The following is a 23551-nucleotide window of genomic DNA, read 5'->3' on the forward strand; positions in this document are numbered from 1 at the left end:
CTGAACTTAAAATCAAATCAAATCAAAACTATTCTTGGAGCGCTGAATTGATTCCAGAAAACCATTTTTTTTTTGTGCTCTGATATCTATCAACAGACGGAGTTATTCCTTCTATAAGACGTTTACGCTGATACATAGCATAATTAGGAGTCCGAAAAAGCGATGAATAGTGTACGTACTGAACAAGTTAAAATAGTTAAAAGTAGTAACTTTTCTGAAAATATGTCTCTTGCAGAGAAATTACAAACGAAAGTAACAGAATATTGGAAAATTGAGGGAAATCTCTCTAAAAAAAATAGAAGAAAACAAAATGAAAGAAAGATGGAAGTGATTGTGATGAAAAATAAGGACTGTGGCAATCGTAAAAGTCAGAGGGAAGAAAGGATATATATAGATGTAACTATTGATACTTAAATAGTAATATTAGTTAAGATGCATATGGAAACAGGAAATAAACCAAGAACAGGAATGAGAATCATAAATATATTCAGAGCTTCAGAAATCTCATTTGTGAATGATTTTTCAACGGAAACAAGAAAGTTTCATAAATGTGTGTACATTTTATCTTTAAAAGAGAGATAACGATTTTTACTAATGTATTTCAGGTTGCGACAAATCTGTTTAAATCTCATCTTTGGAAACAAAATTATATGCAGGGAGGACTACAGGTTTAGAGCAACGTAATATGTATTTGATAGAACCATTTTCGAATTTAGTTCTTGTATTTATCTTTTTCTGGCGGAAATATTGAAAAATCTATGGAACTTGAAAACGAGATTTTTTTAATCTCTGTTTCTTACACGACGTACTTTCTGCTCTAGTCCAAACTACTGTGATTCTTTTAAAACTGAAATATGGTAATCACATTATATTTGAATACATATACTTACTTACTTTCTAGCAATGTCCAGATTATAATTCATGAGCTTTTATTGCATGATGCATGATGGAAAAATATGTTGTGGTAGCATTAATGTAAAGGAAATAATTTCATTACATTTTTGTCTTCTACAAACACATAACGACTTTATTGAAAGATCTATTTCCATGGTAATTATTTTTACTAATAAATTGAGTTGATATTATAGTATTAACGTCAATAGCTTTTTTACTATAAATAATAACATTGTTGTAAATAATAGTGATATAACACGTATGGCAAGATAACCCCCCACTTTAGAAAATTGAAACAATGATTAGGTCACTCGTTTGTACTACGTTTGTACCGTTTGTACCGAAAATATTTTCGTTTGTACCATTTTCCTTATAGGATTACTTGAGAGGTCGACTGGGGGGGCTATCTTGGCGCCAAGATAGCCCCCCTATCACAGCACAAAAAATTGGAATACACCATTCGAAAGCAAATCGTTTGTACCGTTTGTACAGAAAAAAGTTTTGTTTGTACCCCGATAGTTTTCGAAAAACAGGAGATGACATCTGGGGGGGCTATCTTGGCGCCAAGATAGCCCCCCGTATCACAGCACAAAAAATTGGAATACACCATTCGAAAGCAAATCGTTTGTACCGTTTGTACCGAAAAAAGTTTTGTTTGTACCCTGATAGTTTTCGAGAAACAGGGAATGACATTTGGGGGGGGGCTATCTAGGGCCAAGATAGCCCCCCCTATCACAGCACAAAAAATTGGAATACACCATTCGAAAGCAAATCGTTTGTACCGTTTGTACCGAAATAAGTTTTGTTTGTACCCTGATAGTTTTCGACAAACAGGGAATGACATTTGGGGGGCTATCTTGGCGCCAAGATAGCCCCCCCGTATCACAGCACAAAAAATTAGAATACACCATTCGAAAGCAAATCGTTTGTACCGTTTGTACCGAAAAAAGTTTTGTTTGTACCCTGATAGTTTTCGAGAAACAGGGGATGATATTTTGGGCAGGGGGCTATCTTGGCGCCAAGATAGCCCCCCGTATCACAGCACAAAAATTTGAAATACACCATTCGAAAGCAAATCGTTTGTACCGTTTGTACCGAAAAAAGTTTTGTTTGTACCCTGATAGTTTTCGAGAAACAGGGGATGATATTTTGGGCAGGGGGCTATCTTGGCGCCAAGATAGCCCCCCGTATCACAGCACAAAAAATTGGAATACACCATTCGAAAGCAAATCGTTTGTACCGTTTATACCGAAAAAAGTTTTGTTTGTACCTTGATAGTTCTCGAGAAACACGGGATGAAATTTTGGGGCTATCTTGTACGCAAGATAGGCCCCCTAATGTGTACTTTTTCCATGTCCATTAATAAGTATCATATGTTTATCCATGTGAATTGATCTGTATTTAGAATTCTGGTTCTGCATATCAAAATTAAAAAAAAATGAATTTTTCAGTAATAACTCAACGTTAGAATTGAATCGGCGAGTGGGAAAACAGTGTGAGTCCAAAATAAACCATTTTGAAGTAAAGGCAAAAATAACACTAAAGATGTAGTACTACAAGCTGTAATGAAGAGCAGTGCAATTTGCAAGACCTTGCACGTTATAACAGAATGCTATAATGTCGACTGTACATTTATGGCATTAACTAACGAAAGTTATTTTTTCAAATATCTCAAAATGCGTTTTGTGGACTATAGTAGTTTTCCACTCACCGATTCAATTAAATTTTCTCTATTTCTGCCCTTTTCCTTAAGTAAATACGTATTATTCAGCAATGGCCTATTTGCTTTCGTCTATGTCTATGAAAGCGGCAAACTTCTCGAGCCGTTAATGTGACAGATATAAACAGCTAATTTTTTCAGTTGGTGTAAAGCTGAAACGTGGAAGGACGCAGTTTAGGTGAGCAAACATTTCATCTTTTAGTTTTCTTTGTTTAAGATTATTTCTGTAAATCCAGTTTCTTTCTGAATTTGTACACACTTCGTTATGCTTTTTACGGTATTTATTTACGGAAAAGGGCACAAATAGATTAAATTTAATTGAATCGTTGAGCGGAAAAACACTACTAGTGCACAAAACGCATTTTGAGATGTTTGAAGAAAGAACTTTCGTTTGTTAATGCCACAAATGTACAGTCGACATTATAGCATTCTGTTATAACGTGCGAGGTCTTCCAAATTGTACTGCTCTTCATTACAACTTGTAGTTCTACATCTTTAGTGTTATTTTCGCCTTTAACTGAAAATTGTTTATTTTGAACTCACACTGTTTTCCCACTCGCCGATTCAGTTTTAACGTTGCGTTATTCCCAACAAGCCCTTCTTTTCATTTGGATATGTACATCAAGAGATCTAAATTCACATAAATTCATATGAATAGACACATAATACTTATTAATGGGCATAGAAAAAGTACATATTAGGGGGCCAATCTTGCGTACAAGATAGCCTCCCAAACGCCATCCACTCTTTCTTGAAAATTATCAAGGTACAAACAAAACTTTTTTCGGTACAAACGGTACAAACGATATGCTTTCGAATGGTGTATTCCAATTTTTTGTGCTGTGATACGGGGGGCTATCTTGGCGCCAAGATAGCCCCCCGCAACAAATATCATCCCCTGTTTCTCGAAAACTATCAGGGTACAAACAAAACTTTTTTCGGTACAAACGGTACAAACGATTTGCTTTCGAATGGTGTATTCCAATTTTTTGTGCTGTGATACGGGGGGGCTATCTTGGCGCCAAGATAACCCCCAAATGTCATCCCCTGTTTCTCAAAAACTATTAGGGTACAAACAAAACTCTTTTCGGTACAAACGGTACAAACGATTTGCTTTCGAATGGTGTATTCCAATTTTTTGTGCTGTGATACCGGGGGGCGATCTTGGCGCCAAGATAGCCCCCCAGTTGACCTCTCAGGTACCCCTATAAGGAAAATGGTACAAACGAAAATATTTTCGGTACAAACGGTACAAACGTAGTACAAACGAATGACCTAGTCATTGTTTCAATTTTCTAAAGTAGGGGGGCTATCTTGCCATACGTGATATAACAATGATTACGCTATTTGAGAATATACCTAATGTATTTTGAAATGCGATCAATGAATGGCGTGACTGGAGTTGGTGCTACCATGTGGGGTAGTACATGGTATTAGTACCCTCTTGTGCATCACTTTTATCTCATTATTTATCTATACGTATTAACAGTGATGAGTAGCTGCGTCATTATACATACGTAGGATAAAGATGATGGCAACACTGTTCTCAACGCCAGTGGAGTTTGCCCCAGAAACTAGAAGACTTCAGTAGCTGATAATGAAATGCAAGGAGGAGTGTGGGGAGTGGTAATGATTGTGTGTTATTGAGTCAGTGTCGTGAAGTAGAGGAGAAAAATAGAAGCACCATGACAATGTTTCAGGAAGATGTACAATGTGCGTGGATCAAGATTGAAGCGGCATGTGGAAGCGATGCGTAAATATATTTTCAGGAATTTCGTTTCAGAGGCCTTATCACTGCGAAATTAAAATACCGCTAATTTTACAGTAATTATGTGATATCTTCAAATAGATAAAAGATAATCGAAAAGTGGAACAAGATCTCCCTAAACAATATTATTTTGCGTGAGATACTGTTATTACGACTCATTTATCTGCTTTCGATTTCCTGCCATTTAGAAAATCGGCATAACTGCATTTCGCTAATAACTGCAAACGAAAAGTTAATAGGTGACTCGTGATAACGGTACCTGATGCAAAATAACATCGTCTAGGGAGGTCTTGATCCACTTTCCGATTATCTTTTATCTATTTGAAGATATCACATAATTACTGAAAAATTAGCGGTATTTTAATTTCACAGTGATAGGGAATCTTAAGCATGTGGTGGAAGGGTTGCCATATCGTACGGTGGCACGATGGGTGAAAGTGTTTCATGAAGGTAGGGATGCCGTTCAATATCGCCACCGCTTGGAACGCCCCCAAACATACCAGGGCCATGGCGTTTGAAATCAGAGTCCGGGGTGAGAGTATACGAGGCGTCCCCATGAGATCGACAGACAAGCCGCGTAGCGTCACCATGGTTGGCACGAAGCAGAAGAAAATTTAGAAAAAAAATAAACTCTGCTTTTCCTTCATTTTTAACACTTTTAACTACTTTCTTCCTTCCATTTTATATATGTGCACATGCATTTTCCTAACATGAGTAATATTATAGGACCACTTCCTAAAGCAGGAAGAGGGTTTACGTACATACTACTAATTTTCCTCTCTTTTCTTTCCTTCGTTTCTCCCTTCTGAAATTTGCGCCCCCTTTCTTTGGGTCCCACGGCCGTCGCCCCGCTCGCCCCCCCTTCCCACGGTATGGCACTGCAATATGCAACATAACTCAGATTCTTGCTGATCGCGAATCTCCAATGGACTGCGCGTGAATTACCACAGAAGTAGGCGTGTGCCACAAAACAATACTATATATATTCTGCACGACATTTTTGGAATCTGTAAAATTACAATACAGTATCAAATTACCGAGATGCAACGATGACGTCGATATGTATTTGCACAGGAATTGCTGAATCCCACCAGAAGAAGGTTGAAGACTTTCTAACTGTAAGAATGATTGTTACTGTGGACGATACCTGGACTCAGCCATATGAACCACAGTTGAAGCGGCAATTCATGGATGGAAACATCTTGGTTCTCGTATAAAGAATGTGCATCTTGCACACGGTGGTGGTGTGAAAACGGTGTTCGTTATGGTTTACGATATCCATGGGGTCTTTCTACACCATATTATACCTAATGACATAATAGGTATATAGACAGTCAATGGAACCTACTACCGCAATTTCTTTCGACAACACCTTCGTCCTGTACTCTGAAGCAACGGCACGTTCGGATACTAACTTCCATCACTCTTCATGACCAGCAGGGTATCACAGTCTATTACTGCAGCTGAGCTCCTGCGTCAGTGCCATTGGGAGATGCTGGAACATTCTCCATATTCACCTGATAGGAGCCCGTGCGACTACGATTTTTTTCGTCAAAATGAAGGAGGAACTTTGAGGGAAGCACCACATCACAAGAAAAGCTATCATCCGTGGCACAGGGAGATCCATGCAAGACATCAACAATGCTAGGCGCGCTGACAGCATACGCCGCCTTCCACACGTACGGCAAAAGATACCAGGGTATCATAAAATAAATATCGCTGTTCAGAGAACTCTGGAGACTTAACCAGTAAACAGAATGCAACCAAACTTGGTAGAAGTATATTTGGGAACATGCAGAAGCGATAGGTGTAGAAAGCAAAATTAGTTCCAATTTTCACCATCAGAGGTAATTATGGCGCTGTACGACGCCAAGTAAGTGCAGCATGAAAGAAAAACGACACTAGTGATGCTAAATAAGAAAGGCTGTAATTACGTCTCTAGGTGCTTACTCACTCCTGCATGTGTTTCAATGATACGGGTTTGGGCGCCACAATGTGACAGAAGTGAATTGATGATGCTCCGATGATGTTTGCTTCTTTTTCTTCCCACACTCTTTGCCTTGTATCAAGAGGTCCCGGGTTCGAGTTCCAGTGACGACACACTTGAGTTGGATCCCATGTTAACCTGTAGGTCTCGTCCTTAGAACGTCAGCATCCTCTCATACGATACTAATCACTATGGGTTTTCCTTGCCCAGGGACCTTGTCGTCAAAAACCTGCCTTTTGGGAGAACTTCACCTCATCATCAGCGCCCATAACACATCACTACACCACGGGGTTGCTAATAGGAGTACAAATCAATGTCACGCGGCGCAGGGGAATAGTTAGGCCTTTATTTCATTGAATATCAATAATATCATTTGTCGTCCATATCACATTTACCGTACTTAACACTGAACAGAAACACAATATCCTCTGGAGGCGAGATTTGATATTAATCTTTTCCTAGAATTTTTGGGGGGAGCTTGCAGTTTATGAGAACAGGAAAGACTAACATTTAACTTCGTTTTTGTATTTTTGTAAGATATCCAAGAATTTTAAATAGACGCTACAGCTCAAATGCCTCTCTCTCCGTAAATCTGCCACTGGCCACGGGGTATTAATAGCATTGGTAATCAATGCTATGTGACCTACAGGAGAGGTAATTACAGCCTTTCTTATAATTTAGCATCACTAATGTCGTTTTTCTTCCATACTGCATTTACTTGGTGTTGTACAGCGCCACAATTACCTCTGGTGGCGAAAATTGGAACTAATTGCCTTTTCTACACCAATCGCTTCTGCATGTTTCCAAATACACCCCTACCAAGTTTGGTTGCATTCTTTCAAGTGGTTACGACTCTAGAGTTCTCTGAACAGCGATATTTATTTTATGATAAAACCTGGTATAAGTGGGGGAAATTATATTGAAGTAATGTAACAGGTGTCCGTCTGTGCATACAACCAGGTATGAATTATAACTGTTTCCATTACTTTTATATTTTATTTTTTAGTCTGTTGATTTACATAGAAGTATATTTTTCTGATGTTAGTTTACCGATTTCTTCTTTAAGTGTAGTAAGCTGGTTATATAATAAAATGTAGAAAACAGTGAAAAAGGGGGTTCCAGGCAAAGTGAATTTGTGGTGGATAACATCATATTCTTCTTTTAGTATTCCTGTTTCTTTCCACATTCTCATTACACAAATTCTCCCGAAACATTAACTTCCATTAACAACTTGTCACCTTTTGCCCACAGGACATGATTATGGGACTTTAAATATATATATTTTTTATTTTCACTTTATCTACACTCATTTATTCCTGTAATTATGCAACCATGTACAATACGCTAAAAATCCTTCGCCATTTTGATTCTGTTCGAGATATCGATGTTTTGTCAACGAATATTTGTTTCTTGTTGGAACGTGTGTTCATAAATTATGAATCGGACCAATTTTCCTTAGCGTAATAATCTGAAATCCCTCACTTCTTCTCGGGAATCCCTTACCGCTAGAAAAACATTCTGAATTATGCATTTTTGGATAAAGCAGATTACAGCTCTAAGGCGATAACATTTTGCTTCACCCCTATGGCTAGTATTTTTGGAAATATTAACCTCCAAAGTTTTTTTCTTCACATTTTCGGCAGCACATATTTTTGAAACAAAGCGATTCATTCCGATTAAATATTTACTGGAACTTCCTTCTTATTTCATGAATAGATTAATCTCCCAGCGTCGTAAACGATTTTTAGCAATACCCTGGATATCATTTTCTCATTCAAATACGTGGCGAAAAATTGTTCCCAAATCCAAGACTTCAGTATCATGCTAACAGTAAAACGTTCGATTTTTTCTTAAAGGGTTCTAATATAAAAAAAGTTACTTACCTCTAAACAAATAAGGATCGCAATTCAAATAATAATGTAATAATAATAATTCATAATTTCTAACCTTAAGTATAAGAAACGTTACACTATTTTCCAGTTATATATATATATATATATATATATATATATATATATATATATATATATATATATATATATATGTTACATAAGCGCAGCGGCAACGTTTTTGTAAAAAAACAAAAAAAACTCATTTTACGTACTTGGATTAAATAGTCGTTTTAAATGACAACACTGCATCAAACATTCTCACATTTTCGCACCAAATGGATAAATGTTGAAGCATACTGCACATATACACAGGGGTTCACCGGCAAGAAATCAGTTTTCCGCACCTGAATATTTATTTTCTTCATTTTGTACATTTTTTTTATTTTGCACTTTCGTTATTACTAGGTATGCATGCGAGACGAGAGTGAAAATTTTATGCGAGATGCGAGACGAGACTAAACCATGAGAGAGGAGACGATAGACGAGACTCGGTTAAGTCTCGCGAGACTTCTCGCAGTCTCGCAACATTTATGAATTATATTTAATTCTGTATTTAGTGATTTTATATTTATTGAGTTTTCTAAGTTGACCATTAATGCCTCCAGGAACAAAAAAGTGATTGGGGCAATAGACATTTTATGAGATTTATTATTATTCAAGGTGGATTTCCAGAATTAAAGCCTTCTTTAGTTTCTAAAAAAGAAAAGCTTTGTAAATTGGAAATATATTATTGCATCGATTTAGGAGTTTATTTTGCGACATAAACACATACACGCGGGCGCACACGAATACATGAACTTTTGTTTTTGGTCTGAAAAGCGAATAAGACTCCCTATTGCTGCGAAATGTGATATTTTTGTTGTTTCTGTCTTTTTCACATTACTACTAGCGATTGATGTTGGGGGATGGCGGGGAAGTCCCCTCTCGTCAAAGTTTATCCCCGGCCCGGCTCGCAGAAATAACATATTTTTACATGGAATAAGTATTTTCTTTCTATATATTTATCAAAAACATCCCCCTCTAGTTCGGAAGTTTAATTCAAACACTGGTTTGGTAGGATGGCCCTATAGTTTGGTGGGAGATGGTAGGAATGACCCTATATCTGTCAGTAATTTTATTTTCTATATCTGGCAATACTATTACAAGTTGAAAGCGAAAGTTGATAAAATGCGATAATGCAGCATTGCTACAAGCGCGAACGAACCGAAAGAATTGGGTAGTATTGTGTTGTGAGGAGTTCTTTTGTTGTCTACAAGCGCTTTTGGTGGTATAAAAACATCTTTATAATGGAAAATCACCCTTCAAGGAAACGAAAAAAACGTGTAAATGTTGATAGTGGCGACGATATTTTAGAAGAGCCAAATATTGCTGGAGACCTCTAAGCTGGAAAACAATGTTGGATCCAGCAACAATTTATGCAGATTTTGCTGTAAATTATGCTATTAATTTGAAGAAAATTAATGGTCCAGCAATCAAATTCCAGCAGAACTTTTCTTTTAATTTGAGCGGAGGGGACACAAGTTCGGAGACCATGTTGAACTCTAGGTTCCGTCTCCTTAGGATGTTATGAACATTCATCCCATGGAAAACAATGGCAAACCACCATGGATTCACCTTGCCAAGGGACTTTTAGGTAAAATACTTGACTTCGGACAGAATATCACATCATCATTCATTAACAGCCATAGAATAACACATTGCAAAATTTCGACCCAGAATATATGCGAAACTGCGAGACCATGCGAGAAAGTCTCGCTCGAGACGCGAGATGAGACTCAAAATTTTATGCGAGACGCGAGACGAAACTTCACATTTGCGAGACGAGACGAGACCAATATTTGAGGCTACGAGACGAGACGAGACTTTTCCATTTCTCGTCTCGCGTGCATCCCTAGTCATTACACGAAAACGTTACAAATTCCAACATTGGTCATGATTTCTAAAATATCGACATGGAACGCGCTTACATTGGTTTCAAGTCTCAGGTCTTTATCGTTCTTGGTTCAAAATATATAGGCAATCAAACTTTGGGTTGCGTAACTTTACTGACACACTGTATAATACAATATTGAAGTTTAAACTTCATTTATGTAACCATTTTGTGAGTTTTAGATACATGTTTGTGAAGCGTGAGTTTGGCAAGAATCTTGCGCAAGCTTTTGAGGTTAGTAATGCGTATAATACACCCTAAACATGTTACGTAAGGTTTCCTGTTCCTGTTGCTCTAGGCAACACAAAGAGCTGAAGCATCTGAAAGCATCCCTGCAGGTATTTTGCAGCAAACAGAAAACGAGGCACGGGGGTAAAGAAAATATTTATTCTTTAGAATTGAAACTATTCTACAGAGAGAAAGAGAAAAGAAAAATATATAGGAATGAAACTTACATAGCTGGTTCTGTTATGGCATTTGTGAGATCCTTTGAAAGCTATGATTTCTGATGTTGAAGAGGGCGTTGCAAAGCGATCACATTGATTCACCTCCAGTTGAGATATATCCACATCAAGACTTAGAAACCCCATTATTCTGTGAAACAAAAGACAAAAGTATGATGTAAAGTATGTTCAATGCACATATAAAAAGTTATATTTTTCAAATTTTAAATTCTTGTATATAATATATATATATATATATATATATATATATATATATATATATATATATATATAAAATAAAGAATTATAGGAATATCTTGCAACACGGGTTTTAAACGAGAGTTTAGTTATTATCCGTACGTATGAGTTGCCGATAGCTTTACCAGTTCATTTTTTTGAAATATAATCAGACTTTTGTAGACAGTAAACAAGATTTACGGCATTGGAAGTTACAATTTCGTCCAGTAGATGTCAACTACTGGATGACATTTGCTCTTACTTAACGATGAGATAATTTCAATTATCTTTATACAAAATTAACTTGCGTTCAAGAGTTATCGTGTGGAGTAACGGATCGAGGTAAGTAATTGTTACCTGTTAACATGTTAACAGATTGACTCTGTTAACAAGCTTCGGCGAGATAATTACTCCAGCTATCTATTGTCAAGATGAGTTCAATAACTCGTTACCATTCAAGAGTCATCGTATTGGGTAAGGGATCGATGTAAGTCACCGTTACCTGTTAACATGTGCCAATAGCTTTACGAGTTCAATTTTTAAAAATAATCAAACTCTGGTAAACAGTAAAAAGGATGACGTTTAGAAAGTTACAATTCTGTCCGTAGATGTCAACCACGACAATATTTACTCCTATGAAACGGTGAGTTAATTCCTATTACTGTTACAAAAAGAATCAGTTGCGCTCAAGAGTTATTGAGTGAAGTAACAGATCGAGGCAAGTCATTGTTACCTGTTAGCATGTTAACAGATTGTCTCCGTTACCAAGCTTCTGCGAGATAATTACTCCAGCTATCTATTGCCAAAATGAATTCAATAATTCGTTACCATTCAAGAGTCATCGTGTGGAGTAACGAATCGAAGGTAAGTCATCGTTACCTGTCAGCATGCCAATTCAATTTTTAAAAATAATCAAATTCTGGTAGACAGTAAAAAGGATGATAGTATTGGAAGTTACAATGTTGTCCGGTAGATGTCAACTTCAAAGACATTTGCTCTTACATAATGGTGAAATAATTTCCATTACCTTTACAAAAAGATCACTTCCGCTCAAGAGTTATTGTGTGGAGTAACGGACCGATGGAAGTTACTGTTACAGTTAACATATTGACAAATTGACTCCTATAACAAACTTTGGCACGATAATTGCTCTAACTACCTACTGCCAAAAGAGTAATTCGTTTTTGTTTAAGACTTATCGTGCGGGTAAAGGATCGATTTAAGTCACCGTTACCTCTTAACATTTTAAGAAAATGACTCTGTTAACAAACTTCTGCTAGATAACTGCTCTAGCTATCTATTGCAAAAAAGAACTTAATAATTCTCTTTCGTTCAAGAGTTATTGTGCAGAGTAAGGGATCGAGGTAATTCACTCTTTCCTGTTAACGTGTAAACAGATTGACTCCTTTAACAAACTTCGACAATATAATTACTCTAGCTATCTATTGATAAGAAGAGTAATTCGCTTTCAGACAGTGGGCAGTAACAAAAATGATGGTATTGGAAGTTACAATTTCGTCCAGGAGATGTCAACCAAGACGACATTTGCTCCTATATAAAGATAAGATAATTTATATTAGCTGTACAAAAAATTCACTTCCGCTCAAGAGTTATTGTGCGATATAACGGATCGAGGAAAGACACTATTACTGTTAACATATTGACACATTAAGTCCGTTAACAAACTTCAAGATAAGTGCTCTAGCTATCTATTCCCGAAAAGAGTTCAATAATTAACTTTCGTTCAAGAGTTAGTCTGCGGGTAAAGGATCGAGGTAAGTCACCGATACCTGTTAACGTGTAAACAGATTCACTCCGTTAACAAACTTTGGCAAGATACCTGCTCTATCTATCTATTGCCAATAAGAATTTAATAATTCGCTTTCGTTCAAGAGTTATTGTGTAGAGTAAGGATCGAAGTAAGTCACCGTTACCTGTCACTGTGTAAACAAATTGACTCCGTTAACAAACTTCGGCAAGATAAGTGCTGTAGCTATGTATTGCCAAAAAGAATTTAACAATTCGCTTTCGTTCGAGTTATTGTGTAGAGTATGGAATCAAGGTAAATCACCGTTACCTGTTAACGTGTAAACAGATTGACTCCGTTAACAAACTTCGACAAGATAACTGCTGTAGCTATCTATTGCCAAAAAGAATTTAACAATTCGCTTTCGTTCAAGAGTTATTGTGGAGAGTAAGGGACCGAGGTAGGTCACCATTACCTGTTAACATGTAAACAAATTGACTCCGTTAACAAAGTTCGGGAAGGTAATTGTTCTAGCTACCTATTGTTCAAACGATTTCAATAATTCGCTTTCGTTCAAGACTTACCGTGCGGGTTAACAATCGAGGTAAGTCACTCTTACCTCTTAACATGTTGAGAGAATGACTGTAAAAAAAACTTCGGCAAGATAATTGCTCTATCTATTTATTTCACTTTTGTTCCAGACTTATCCTGCGGGTAAAGGATCGAGGTAAGTCACCATTACCTCTTACATGTTAAGAGATTGATTCCGTTAACAAACTTCGGCAAGATAACTGCTGTAGGTATCTATTGCCAAAAAGAGTTTAAGAATTCGCTTTCGTTCAAGAGTTATTGTGTAGAGTAAAGGATCAAGGTAAGTCACCGTTACCTGTGGTGGTAAAGGATCGAGGTAAGTCAGTGTTACCTCTTAACATGTTAAGAGATTGACTCCTTTAAAAAACTTCGGCAAGATAATTACTCGAGCTATCTATTGAAAGAAAAAAATAGTTTAGTATTTTCCTCTTGTTCAACAGTTATCGTGTACACTAATCAACAGACGCAAGCAAGTCACCGTTACATGTTAAAGATAGGGAACTCCGGAAAGACGATCTCTATGGCTATCTATTACCGAAAGAGAATTCCTTTCAATTCAAGAGTTACCGTGAGTAGTAACGCACTTATAGACGTACTAGCAATATAATCTTATAGGTCCTACTTGTGTGATCCTAATAAAAGCGGTATATACCATATATATGCGTGTATAAATGGAAATACTGTTTAAGCCAAGTCGAGTCTCGTAGAACATCTTTTTTGAGGGGTCCTTGCCCAATCGCATGTCATCTGACTTTGTGGTGGACAACACCGTATCCGTGGGTTTTCTGAAGGTTCTTCTATTTCATTTTATATCATCATTCCACCAATTCTTTCATTTGCAATAATCACATGGCTTGTTTAGCCCTCAGGGCATAAACGTTGGAGACTTGTGAATTATTAGTGTGTCAAATTTTATATGTTTAAAATGATTTTGTGTATTATTTCATTTTAAAACTTCTTATTAACCTAAATTTTTGTGATAAACAAATTCAATATAAACACATTGTAACTGGAGCACGTGCAACGCAGTTTTACATCGCTCGAATGCTTTTGGAATCAATTAATGTCATGTATGGTATTTATGTATTTCAGAATAAAAGGACAAGAAAGGTCTTTAATTCTACTTGGGATACCCCCAAAATGTGAGCTAGAAATATAATCTTGCAGATAGTTGCAATACAACATTTGTGAATACAATCTAGTGGAAAACAGTATAGTAAGCCTTTGACCTATACGAAACAGAGTCGTAGCCAAAACATTAAGACGGTCAAGATCAGTTTTTTGTGGCTAACTTGAGTTCATCTTACATTCATATATATATACTCAGTATGTATATATATATTATTTTTTACGGAATAAGCACATCTATACTGAGTAAATTGGTAGTTTTGGTTTGGTTACATTATATGTAGTTCTCGAGATATAAGGCCTACAAGAAAATTTTTGCCTGAAATATATTGGTTCTTTTGATCAAAAAAAAAGTGTTTAGTGGCAGACCGTATACAGGGTGGGAGATAAGTGAGGGCAAAATGCGAAGATAGAAAATGTCTAGAAATGCCATGTTTATTTTGAAACGAGTAGGGGAATTGAGGTGAAATGTTGGATGTGAGGAATGGATGTAGAGCTCCACTAAATAGATGCAATGTGAACTTTTATTTGTTGTGTAGAAGGCCAGAAAAGTCACTCATGAACTCTTTCAGGTTGTCCTTGGCCATATTTACACTTTTACCAGCATGTGAACGAATATTGGGTGGATCGGGCCGTTTGTTGGCTGGAAAGTAGCCTCATTCACGTTTGTGATTGTTCCTCATTCAAGTCATCTTTACGACAGTATTGATACATTTCTATAGCGTGGATCGCCTCCTGTTATAGAGGTCGCAATCTGTATTGGCCACTATTGATTTCAATAGACGGTGTGCGTCAAGAGCCATATGCCACATGACCCCTTTCCCGTATATTCTTCTTGCTTTATTCCAGCATGGCGGCTTTTCAGATGTTTTCCATGATTTACATTACGCCTATTCAGTGGAACTTTACAAGCATTCCTCACATCCAACATTTGACCCCAATACCTCTACTAGTTTCAAAATAAACATGACATTTCTAGACATTTTCTACGTTCTATATTCGCACTTTACCCTCACTTATCTCCCACTCTGTATACGGTATGCCACTAAACGCCCTCCTTTTCTCTGTTTCTTTTGGTGCTGAATCCAGTGCTAGCAATCATTTTAAGCAATTGAATTCACCAAATTGGAATGTTCCCTTGTTAGATGAAGTTCCTATAAGGTTCACCTGAAAAAACTACCTTTTGCTGGAAATATTGCAATTATGGCCAAACTTTGCTTCAGAGGAAGTTTTACGTTCGAAGTCTCGTTTTCTTGAAGATACTCACAAAAACAGTGTACTGTTTCTCTTCCATTTAAGCGGAAGTTTAACAGCTGCGAAGACAAGTGTCAAAATCTAAACAACTGGAAGAAAATAACATTAGCTGTAGATTATTAATCGTATTACATTTCAATTTCATATAATATACTCTTGTTCCAGTTTTCATATCGATTTCAATTGAAAGATTCGTTAATGAAAAAATAAAAATAAAAACTAAAATAATTAAATACATAGTGGTTAGATTAATCTAATTTCTCTCAAATTTAAGAAAAAGATGTCAGTACTGCGTATTTTCGGGAAAATGCAATGAGTAGTGCTATAGGTCTATTTGACTCAGTGCTTTAGCCAATTAATAATAAAAACTATTTAAACTTCACTGGAATCCGAATTTCACCAGAGACTTCCTCTTTTGACAAAAAGCTTCAAATTTAGGTATTTATAGTGGAGTCATTTGACTCTTTCTTTCTTTCCGTAAAGAGCTGTAACAGCTCTTAAGACGCTTGCAAAGAGAAATAATACAAGCATACAAGAGCTGGGAATTTTTTCCTTTGCACAGCAAGCAAGAATGATCCATCATAGCCCAGACTATATTACTATAGGTAGAAACTGGAAATTTGGACAGAATATGTTTTTCATTATGAAAACATGCGGTAAGAAAGGGAGTTTGAAAATATGTAAGCTAAGGACATATGTATGTAATATGTTTTTTTTTTTTTTTGCCAAGAATAACATACCTAAAGTTAGTAAGATAAAATATACACTTACTACTAAATATAATTAAAGATGTATTTCAGTGCTATCAAAATTTGCGCTTAAAAGATTAATGTGGGCAATTTCTACTAGGTATAACATTAAAATTTTTACTATTCAGAAAATGACATGTGTAAGGAATTTGCTTAAGGTAGAGATGTGAAACTCGGCATTTGAATTCTTATTTAAAAATAACTGAGTACTTACTTCAGCGTTTTCGAAAATTCCTTTTCAAAAAGAGTTAGGGATAATTTCTGAAAATATTTTAATTTCCCATTTTGTATTAGGAAAAGGCTGAAGTAAGAAAACGTTTGAAACTGTGAAATTAAAAAAAAAAAAATTCTTACGACTTGAATCGAGCTAGGTTTTCATTAATCCACTTTGACTGAAAATGGTATCCTAAAGGAGAAAGGAATTTGAAATTTTTCGCAAAGAGTAATGGTTTTATTGTATGAAATTCATTGCTGAACACACTCAACACTTAGGTCGACCTGAATTATTTTATTTAACTTTAATTCAAAAATATTGTAAGGGAAATGTGGAGGAAGATGATCAGTTATACGGTTCAAATATTTTCCATAAACCTACTCTTTCCGTACGAGAAATGGACATTTCTTTCAGTCTGAGTTAAAAATAATAAAATAAGTACAACCAGAAATCAGTGCCGTGCCGTGGAAAATCAGCGCCCAGGGCGAGAGTATACGACGGCGCCCCGTACATACATTAGAAGTATTTTTTCTATCTTTTTTCCTTTTTCTCTCCCGAATTTTGCGCCCCCTTACTTCAGCGCCCGGGGCCATCACGTTCGCCCCCCATGGTATGGTACTGCCAGAAACAATTGAAAACTAAAGAGTTTGGGAATAGAGGAAACCCTTTGAACTTGAAGTTCATATTAAACGTTTAACCATTTATTTCTTTTACGAAAATGTTTTTTGGTTGAACGTTTTTAGTAAAGGATTAAATTAAGTAAACGTTTCTTATTAGTGATACTTACCGTAGTAGATTCCATTATGTAGAGAAAAATATGAAGAGAATCGAATCCAGGACAAAAGGATGTCTTGAAATAAAATAGCACATTTCGATCTTATTAGGATCAAGCAATAAGATTTGCAGGATTACACTGTTTGTGCATCCGTCCTTTTGTTACATTAAATGATAACTCTTCAATTTTTGATTTTGTGTTCAGCGCCCCTTTCAGCAGTGAGAATATATGAGACGTGGACCTACTGCTAAACGTGGGATCCCAAACCCATGAACTACGGTCAAGATTGAACCGGGTGTCTCACGACTAACACGCGGATGTTAACTGCAATAGCTTTTGAAGGAAAGCGAATTTTTTAAATTCTTTTACTTTGAATGTTGCAGTAGATAGCCTGAGCGATTATCTCGAACGAGTTCAGTAATGGAGTCAATCTGTTAAAATTTCCTTGGGTAACGGTGTCTTTAACTGTGATTATCTATATCCCGTTTAAAATATATTAATCCAGTTTCCAGCCTATACCCTCGTAAACATTTTTAGGTCCGGAGAATTTGATTGCTGGAATGAGATAAACAGTGAACAGATGAAAATAAAATCGTAGGTAGACATCTGGTATTCTGTTCGTTATCTCTTGGCAGCCATTTTTCAATATGGCGGCTGCTATAACCTGTCCACGTTATCTCGAGAACCACTGACACTTCTTGAGTGGTTTAAAAGTATAAACCTATGTTTTCGGGGTTGTAGAATCTGATGAAACTATTTCCAAATTAGTTTTAAATATTTTCGAGTATATTCGTAAAATGTATGCTTAATTACATGCCATGGGAACTCTACAAAATTAATTAATAGAATTTATTTTTATTGTTTCAGAAATGAGGTAAGGATTACTGATATTTCTGCAACAAGTACCCCTCAAGGTGTTCAACTTAGTCATCAACTCATGGAAGAACACTTCGATAGCAGCAGATAAATAATTTATCAACAAAATCTGTCAAAGCGATTGACAGTACGGCTGCCGAAATTAAAAGGTTACAAGAAATTGCTGAAATTCGAATGACGACATAAGTAAACATATAAAAGCAAACGATGGATGAAAAGTAATAGTAGTGGGATCGGGCATTCAATCTACGAAAAATGGAAAAGTAAGGAACTCATAACATCTATGAACAATGTTGGTGTATCTGTGAGCTATAACGAAGTCTAACGAAATAGAGATCTTATTGTGATGTATGCTATCGAATCTTCTGTAAATACAATCATAAGTTTACGATCTCGTTTCACAACAAAAGATTTAACAGCTGCCACTTTAGATAATTTCGATTTTGAAGGTAGTTCATCTTTGTATCGAATAAGTAGAAGACATCAGATTGTAATGGTACTGTTCCAGGATTCTACCAATGATTCTGCTCCAGATAAACCATCGGTCTCGTTGCTGATCCTAAATAGACGAAATTGTGTATTAAAAACAGAGCTACCATGTCAATACGTTTAGATGCACCTTTGACCAACTACTCGACCTAATCTTCCAGATTCCTTCACCATAAGAGAAAAATGAGGATCCCAGGTTACTACAAGTAGGTCAAATAGCTAAAGAGGTGGAATTTGCGATATCATACATTGGTTGTGAAGAAGACAAAGCGATTCAAGTAAATTTCCTACATGGAATGTTAGCCATTCGACGATAATAAAAAAAAATAAGCTCCAGTCAAGCAAGCAGCCTTCCTTCCGATATTATCACCACCAGTAACAGACAGCAACAACAAATTCTTTCTTGAAGAATTCTGAACATATTCGTGAACAACTGCGAGATAAACATATGCTTCCTATATTTTGTGATGAAGCCGTTTTCCGCACTGTGATGGACATAATGCTCTCCTGTCCTCTAGAGTTTCAGTACATATATACATATATGATGGGCACTTTTGACATAATAAAAATAACAATACCTTGCTCTGGAAATTTTTAATCAGAAGTGGAATGGAAGTGACTATGATAGGATGTAAAATTTTTGGAAGGATGAAATATGGATTAATGATGAAAAATGTAGCTACATTATCTGGCGTACTTTTCGTTTCCCATGATTTCCTAAATTTAGAGGAGTCAAAAACATATCCTGCAACCCTAAATCCAAAGAAAGTAAATATTTTATTAGAATGTTTGCAGTACATTGTACTGTATCATTAGCCCGACTGTTTTCGCAATTTCCTCTGCTGTCAAACTTGCCGAAAACGCCAAAAATGATTCATTCTTTCTATTGGATTGGCAAAAGCGTATTCTTTCACCTTGGGTACGTACGAGGAATATTTTTATTTCATTGTTATAAACTTATATATTTTTTCGATAGACTTTACAAGCTGTCTCATTTCAGGTAAGGTCAGGGCATAACCAGAATTAATAAGTGTTTATAACTTCACATTTATTTTTTGAACTACAGAATTTTTTCTGATGATTATTGTATAGCCGTTTCTGTTTCAGCAATTGCTCTCTCATACTTTTTAATGCATCCTTGTATACAATTTTCATATGCATACAAATCAACTGCGAAATGTGTTTCCTGATTATCCAGGTCAGGTTGATAAATTATTTATCTGCTGCTATCGAAGGGCTGTTCCATGCGTTGATGACTAAGTTGAACACCTTGAAGGGTACTTGTTGCAGAAATCAGTAATCCTTACCTCTTTTCTGAAATAATAAAAATAAATTTTATTAATTAATTTCATAGAGTTCCCGTGGCATGTAATTAAGCATACATGGTACGAATATACTCGAAAATATTTTAAACTAATTTGGAAATAGTTTCATCAGATTCTACAACCTCGAAAAAATAAGTTTATACTTTTAAATCACTCAAGGAGTGTCAGCGGTTCCCGATATAACGTGGAAAATGTTATAGCAGCCGCCATGTTGAAAAATGGCTGCCAAGAGATAACGATCAAGATACCAGATGTCTACCTACGATTTTATTTTTATTTGGTCACTGTTTGTCTCATTCCAGCAATCAAATTCTCCGGACCTAAAAATTTTTACTTGGATATAGGCAGGGGCCAGGACTATATAACATTCCCTAGCGTATATGCAACCTGCAGAGTAGTAAAGAAATGTTGGAAATGGAAAATAACATTTTAAAGTTGATCGTCGTAACAATCCTAATTTTAATAAAAACCATTGGAGGAACCCCAAATTAAACGTTGTCATTGATATGACGCAGTGCCGTGGCGTGAAAGAAGGGAGGGGGGCAAGCGGCGACGACCCATGATGCCGAAGTAAGGAGGCCCAAAATTCGGGACGAAAAAGAAAAGAGGGAAAGAAAAAAGAGAGGAAAAATTACTTGGTATATATTATATTATTTAATTTGACCAGTGTCAGAAAGTGGATATGCACGTAAGATAAAAAGTAATAAAAAGTCCTCAAAATCAAGGAAAAGCAGAGTACTGTTTTGAAAATTTTATTACTCTTCGCGCCAACCATAGTGGTGCTTCGCGACTGGTCGGTCGACCTCACTCATACATAGGGAAGTGTCGTCGTATACTCTCGCCCCGGGCGCTGATTTTCCACGGCACAGCACTGATATCACAAGAAGCAGAAATAAGCACATTGTGAAAGCAAAAATGTGATGTACCAAATAGCCAAAATATCGTTGTTTTTTTTATTATATAGAGTTTTTAGTAATTGCATTAAAATACTTGTTATATATTTATTCTCCTTTCAATTTCCATTTAAGGTATTGTGTACAATATATATTGTAATACTACAATACTACTTTAATATGTAACTAAGACGGCCGTTCGTTCAGAACTAATACTTTAAGTATGTGAGGTAATGCCAGTGTTTTGCTGTACATTTTGTCCTCATATATTAATGGCGGGCTTCAATGGGGTTATTCTAGAGTTTATTGAAATTTGTGATATACGTAATACCTACCCTCTTTTGTTCATTGGGTTCATCGGTAGAATGGCAACGCTGTAGGATATTAGCCAGCGCCTTCCATCACATGCAAAGTAAGGAAACGTCCAAGAACCTCGGTATGATGTATTTGAAGGGCTGGTCATGAACTTTGGCGTAGGCACATCGGAATTGGAATACGCCCCGTCGTACCATGGATAGTTGTCTGGTCGCTCTCCAGGGCGCGGAGTATCCAGGGCGATGACATTCTCTGGCACTGGCGACGAGAACTGAGTCCGCTGATACGCTACAGAGCTCATGACCAAGCCTGTGGTGGCGTTCAGGGTGAGGACACGAACAGCCATCACCTGATGATCTGAGGTGAGCAGGCTCCGAACCAGGGCATTGATCAAAGCTGTGAAAGAAACAAAAAGAAATCGATGAAACATATAATTATTCACAACTAGTCAATAACATCATAACGGTCACTGATGAATTCAGACGTTCTATTTGGACACTTTATGAAATGTGATAGTCTTGCTAAGAAAAATTAATATATTTTTCAATCCCTTTTAAAATTTTTGTTTAATTGATTGTGGAAATGAATATGAACCATCAATCATTTACGTATTAATCATACACTTCAACGAAATACACTGGATTCGTAATATTGAGCCCGACCGTCAATCAGTCATTTGACTTGGTATTGTGTGCATCAGCGCTACTCGGTTGAAAATCGTATCTTAGTTCATCGTAAATACTGACGAATTCGTTTATTTAAATGCCGCCAAAAGTTTCGGAATCAATATGGTAAAAGAATTCAATGAGAAAACCTTGTGTTTACAAGTTAGTTAAAAAGTTAAAAAGGAAACTGGTATATTGACTCATCATGGAGAAGATAGGGCGCTGTTTGATCTCATGGTGTGAAGTGGTCAAAGAGATGTCAAAAGAGCCAAATTAACCCTTATCGTGCGCCTTCAATAACTTCTAGTAATGGATCTGGTAAAACGTGCATGGTTATACTTACACTTTCAACGTTTCGCTAAGAAAGATTAAAAGTTTTAGAAATTACCTAGTTACGAATGTAGCATGTTTTCTTGCCAGAGACTACATAAACTTACAGATCGTATATGTATTTTCAAGAGACAAGTCACAGGAAATTTATGCAGTCTTCAAGTTAGAGAAAAGTTTAAGTATGCCTTGTCCTTTGGTAAAATAATTACACAGGTCTGTGATTGCTTGAAGCTTTAAGCAAAATTATATATATATATAAAATTATATATGAAACCAGGTTACATATAGGTTATTTTATTGCTATCACATACACTTTTACTAAAATAGTTACTTTAACTACGCGAATGGGACAAAACACAACACAAAATTGAAAGAAAATGACACACTCGACTTGCTTTGAATCCTATTGAAAAGAATGCAATAAGGAATAGTTTAGTAAATAGAGAAATATACTTCCTTTATTTTGCCCCTACATATTAAGCTTGGCATTACGAAATAATCTGTTAAGGCACCGAATAAAGAGTTTTAACTATTAGAATGATCCTTATTTTTTGATGTCCGAACTATTCTGATTTCCATTCCTAAAATGGTTCCATATCAGACCCAAGTATCTCATGGGAAAAATAGCTCAATTGAATAATAATTATTAAATGGTGCCCAAAGTCACCTAAATTTTCCAATGTATTTACAATATATAATACGAGTCTAAGGTACCTTGTAAGTTTCTAAAGACAATTATAAGTTAATAAATACATATTATGAAGGCATTAACTATTCTAATTAGGAAATAACGTTAGATGTGTGTTTGGTTTAAAAAGCTATGTTCTTGTTAAAAATTGTAGACCTTATCAAAGATGTATATTCAAGATGACTGCCATGAATATAGCTAGGTACTATACAACAATAAATTTTGTTTTACATTGCCCACATTCAAGATATGATATCAATCCCTCTAGCTGTTGCAAACTTCCAAAGTGCCTCTGCTACACATTGCATATTGAAAATGTATGCAAAACTTGAGGTCGTTTAGGGCACCACTTAATATTAATTATGCAATTAAGTTAATTTTTCTCCTGGATGACTTTAGTCTAACGTGGAACCATTTCCGGTAGTGAGGCTCAAAGAAACTGAAAAGTTGAAAAATTGGGATACATATATTCCATATCTGTATTTTTATCTGTAACTAAACTGGAGGAAGATATTTTCGGACGATCTCAGATAAGAACACTAATCAAAGATGCATACTTTGAAAGTCTGATTACAAAAGAAGGTAAAAATGGTTGAACAGGATTTAGAATTGTTGTGAACAATTTCTTCGGAAGTAGGAAA

General features: G+C 36.1%; 1 protein-coding gene across 1 annotated transcript in view; it reads right to left on the reverse strand.

The window, feature by feature from the left end:
• Nucleotides 1-23551, reverse strand: part of LOC145686391 (putative G-protein coupled receptor CG31760) — an 890751-nt gene that overhangs the window by 144599 nt on the left and 722601 nt on the right. Inside the window, exons 5-6 of the mRNA XM_081759667.1 lie at nt 21248-21623; nt 10647-10785 (exon numbers count right to left, since the gene is read on the reverse strand). Of these exons, the coding sequence (XP_081615793.1) occupies nt 10647-10785; nt 21248-21623 (515 nt within the window). The remainder of the gene's footprint in view (nt 1-10646; nt 10786-21247; nt 21624-23551) is intronic.

This window comes from Thermobia domestica, chromosome 5, assembly GCF_964235325.1.
Source record: "Thermobia domestica chromosome 5, izTheDome1.hap1.1, whole genome shotgun sequence".
NCBI classification, from domain to species: domain Eukaryota; kingdom Metazoa; phylum Arthropoda; class Insecta; order Zygentoma; family Lepismatidae; genus Thermobia; species Thermobia domestica.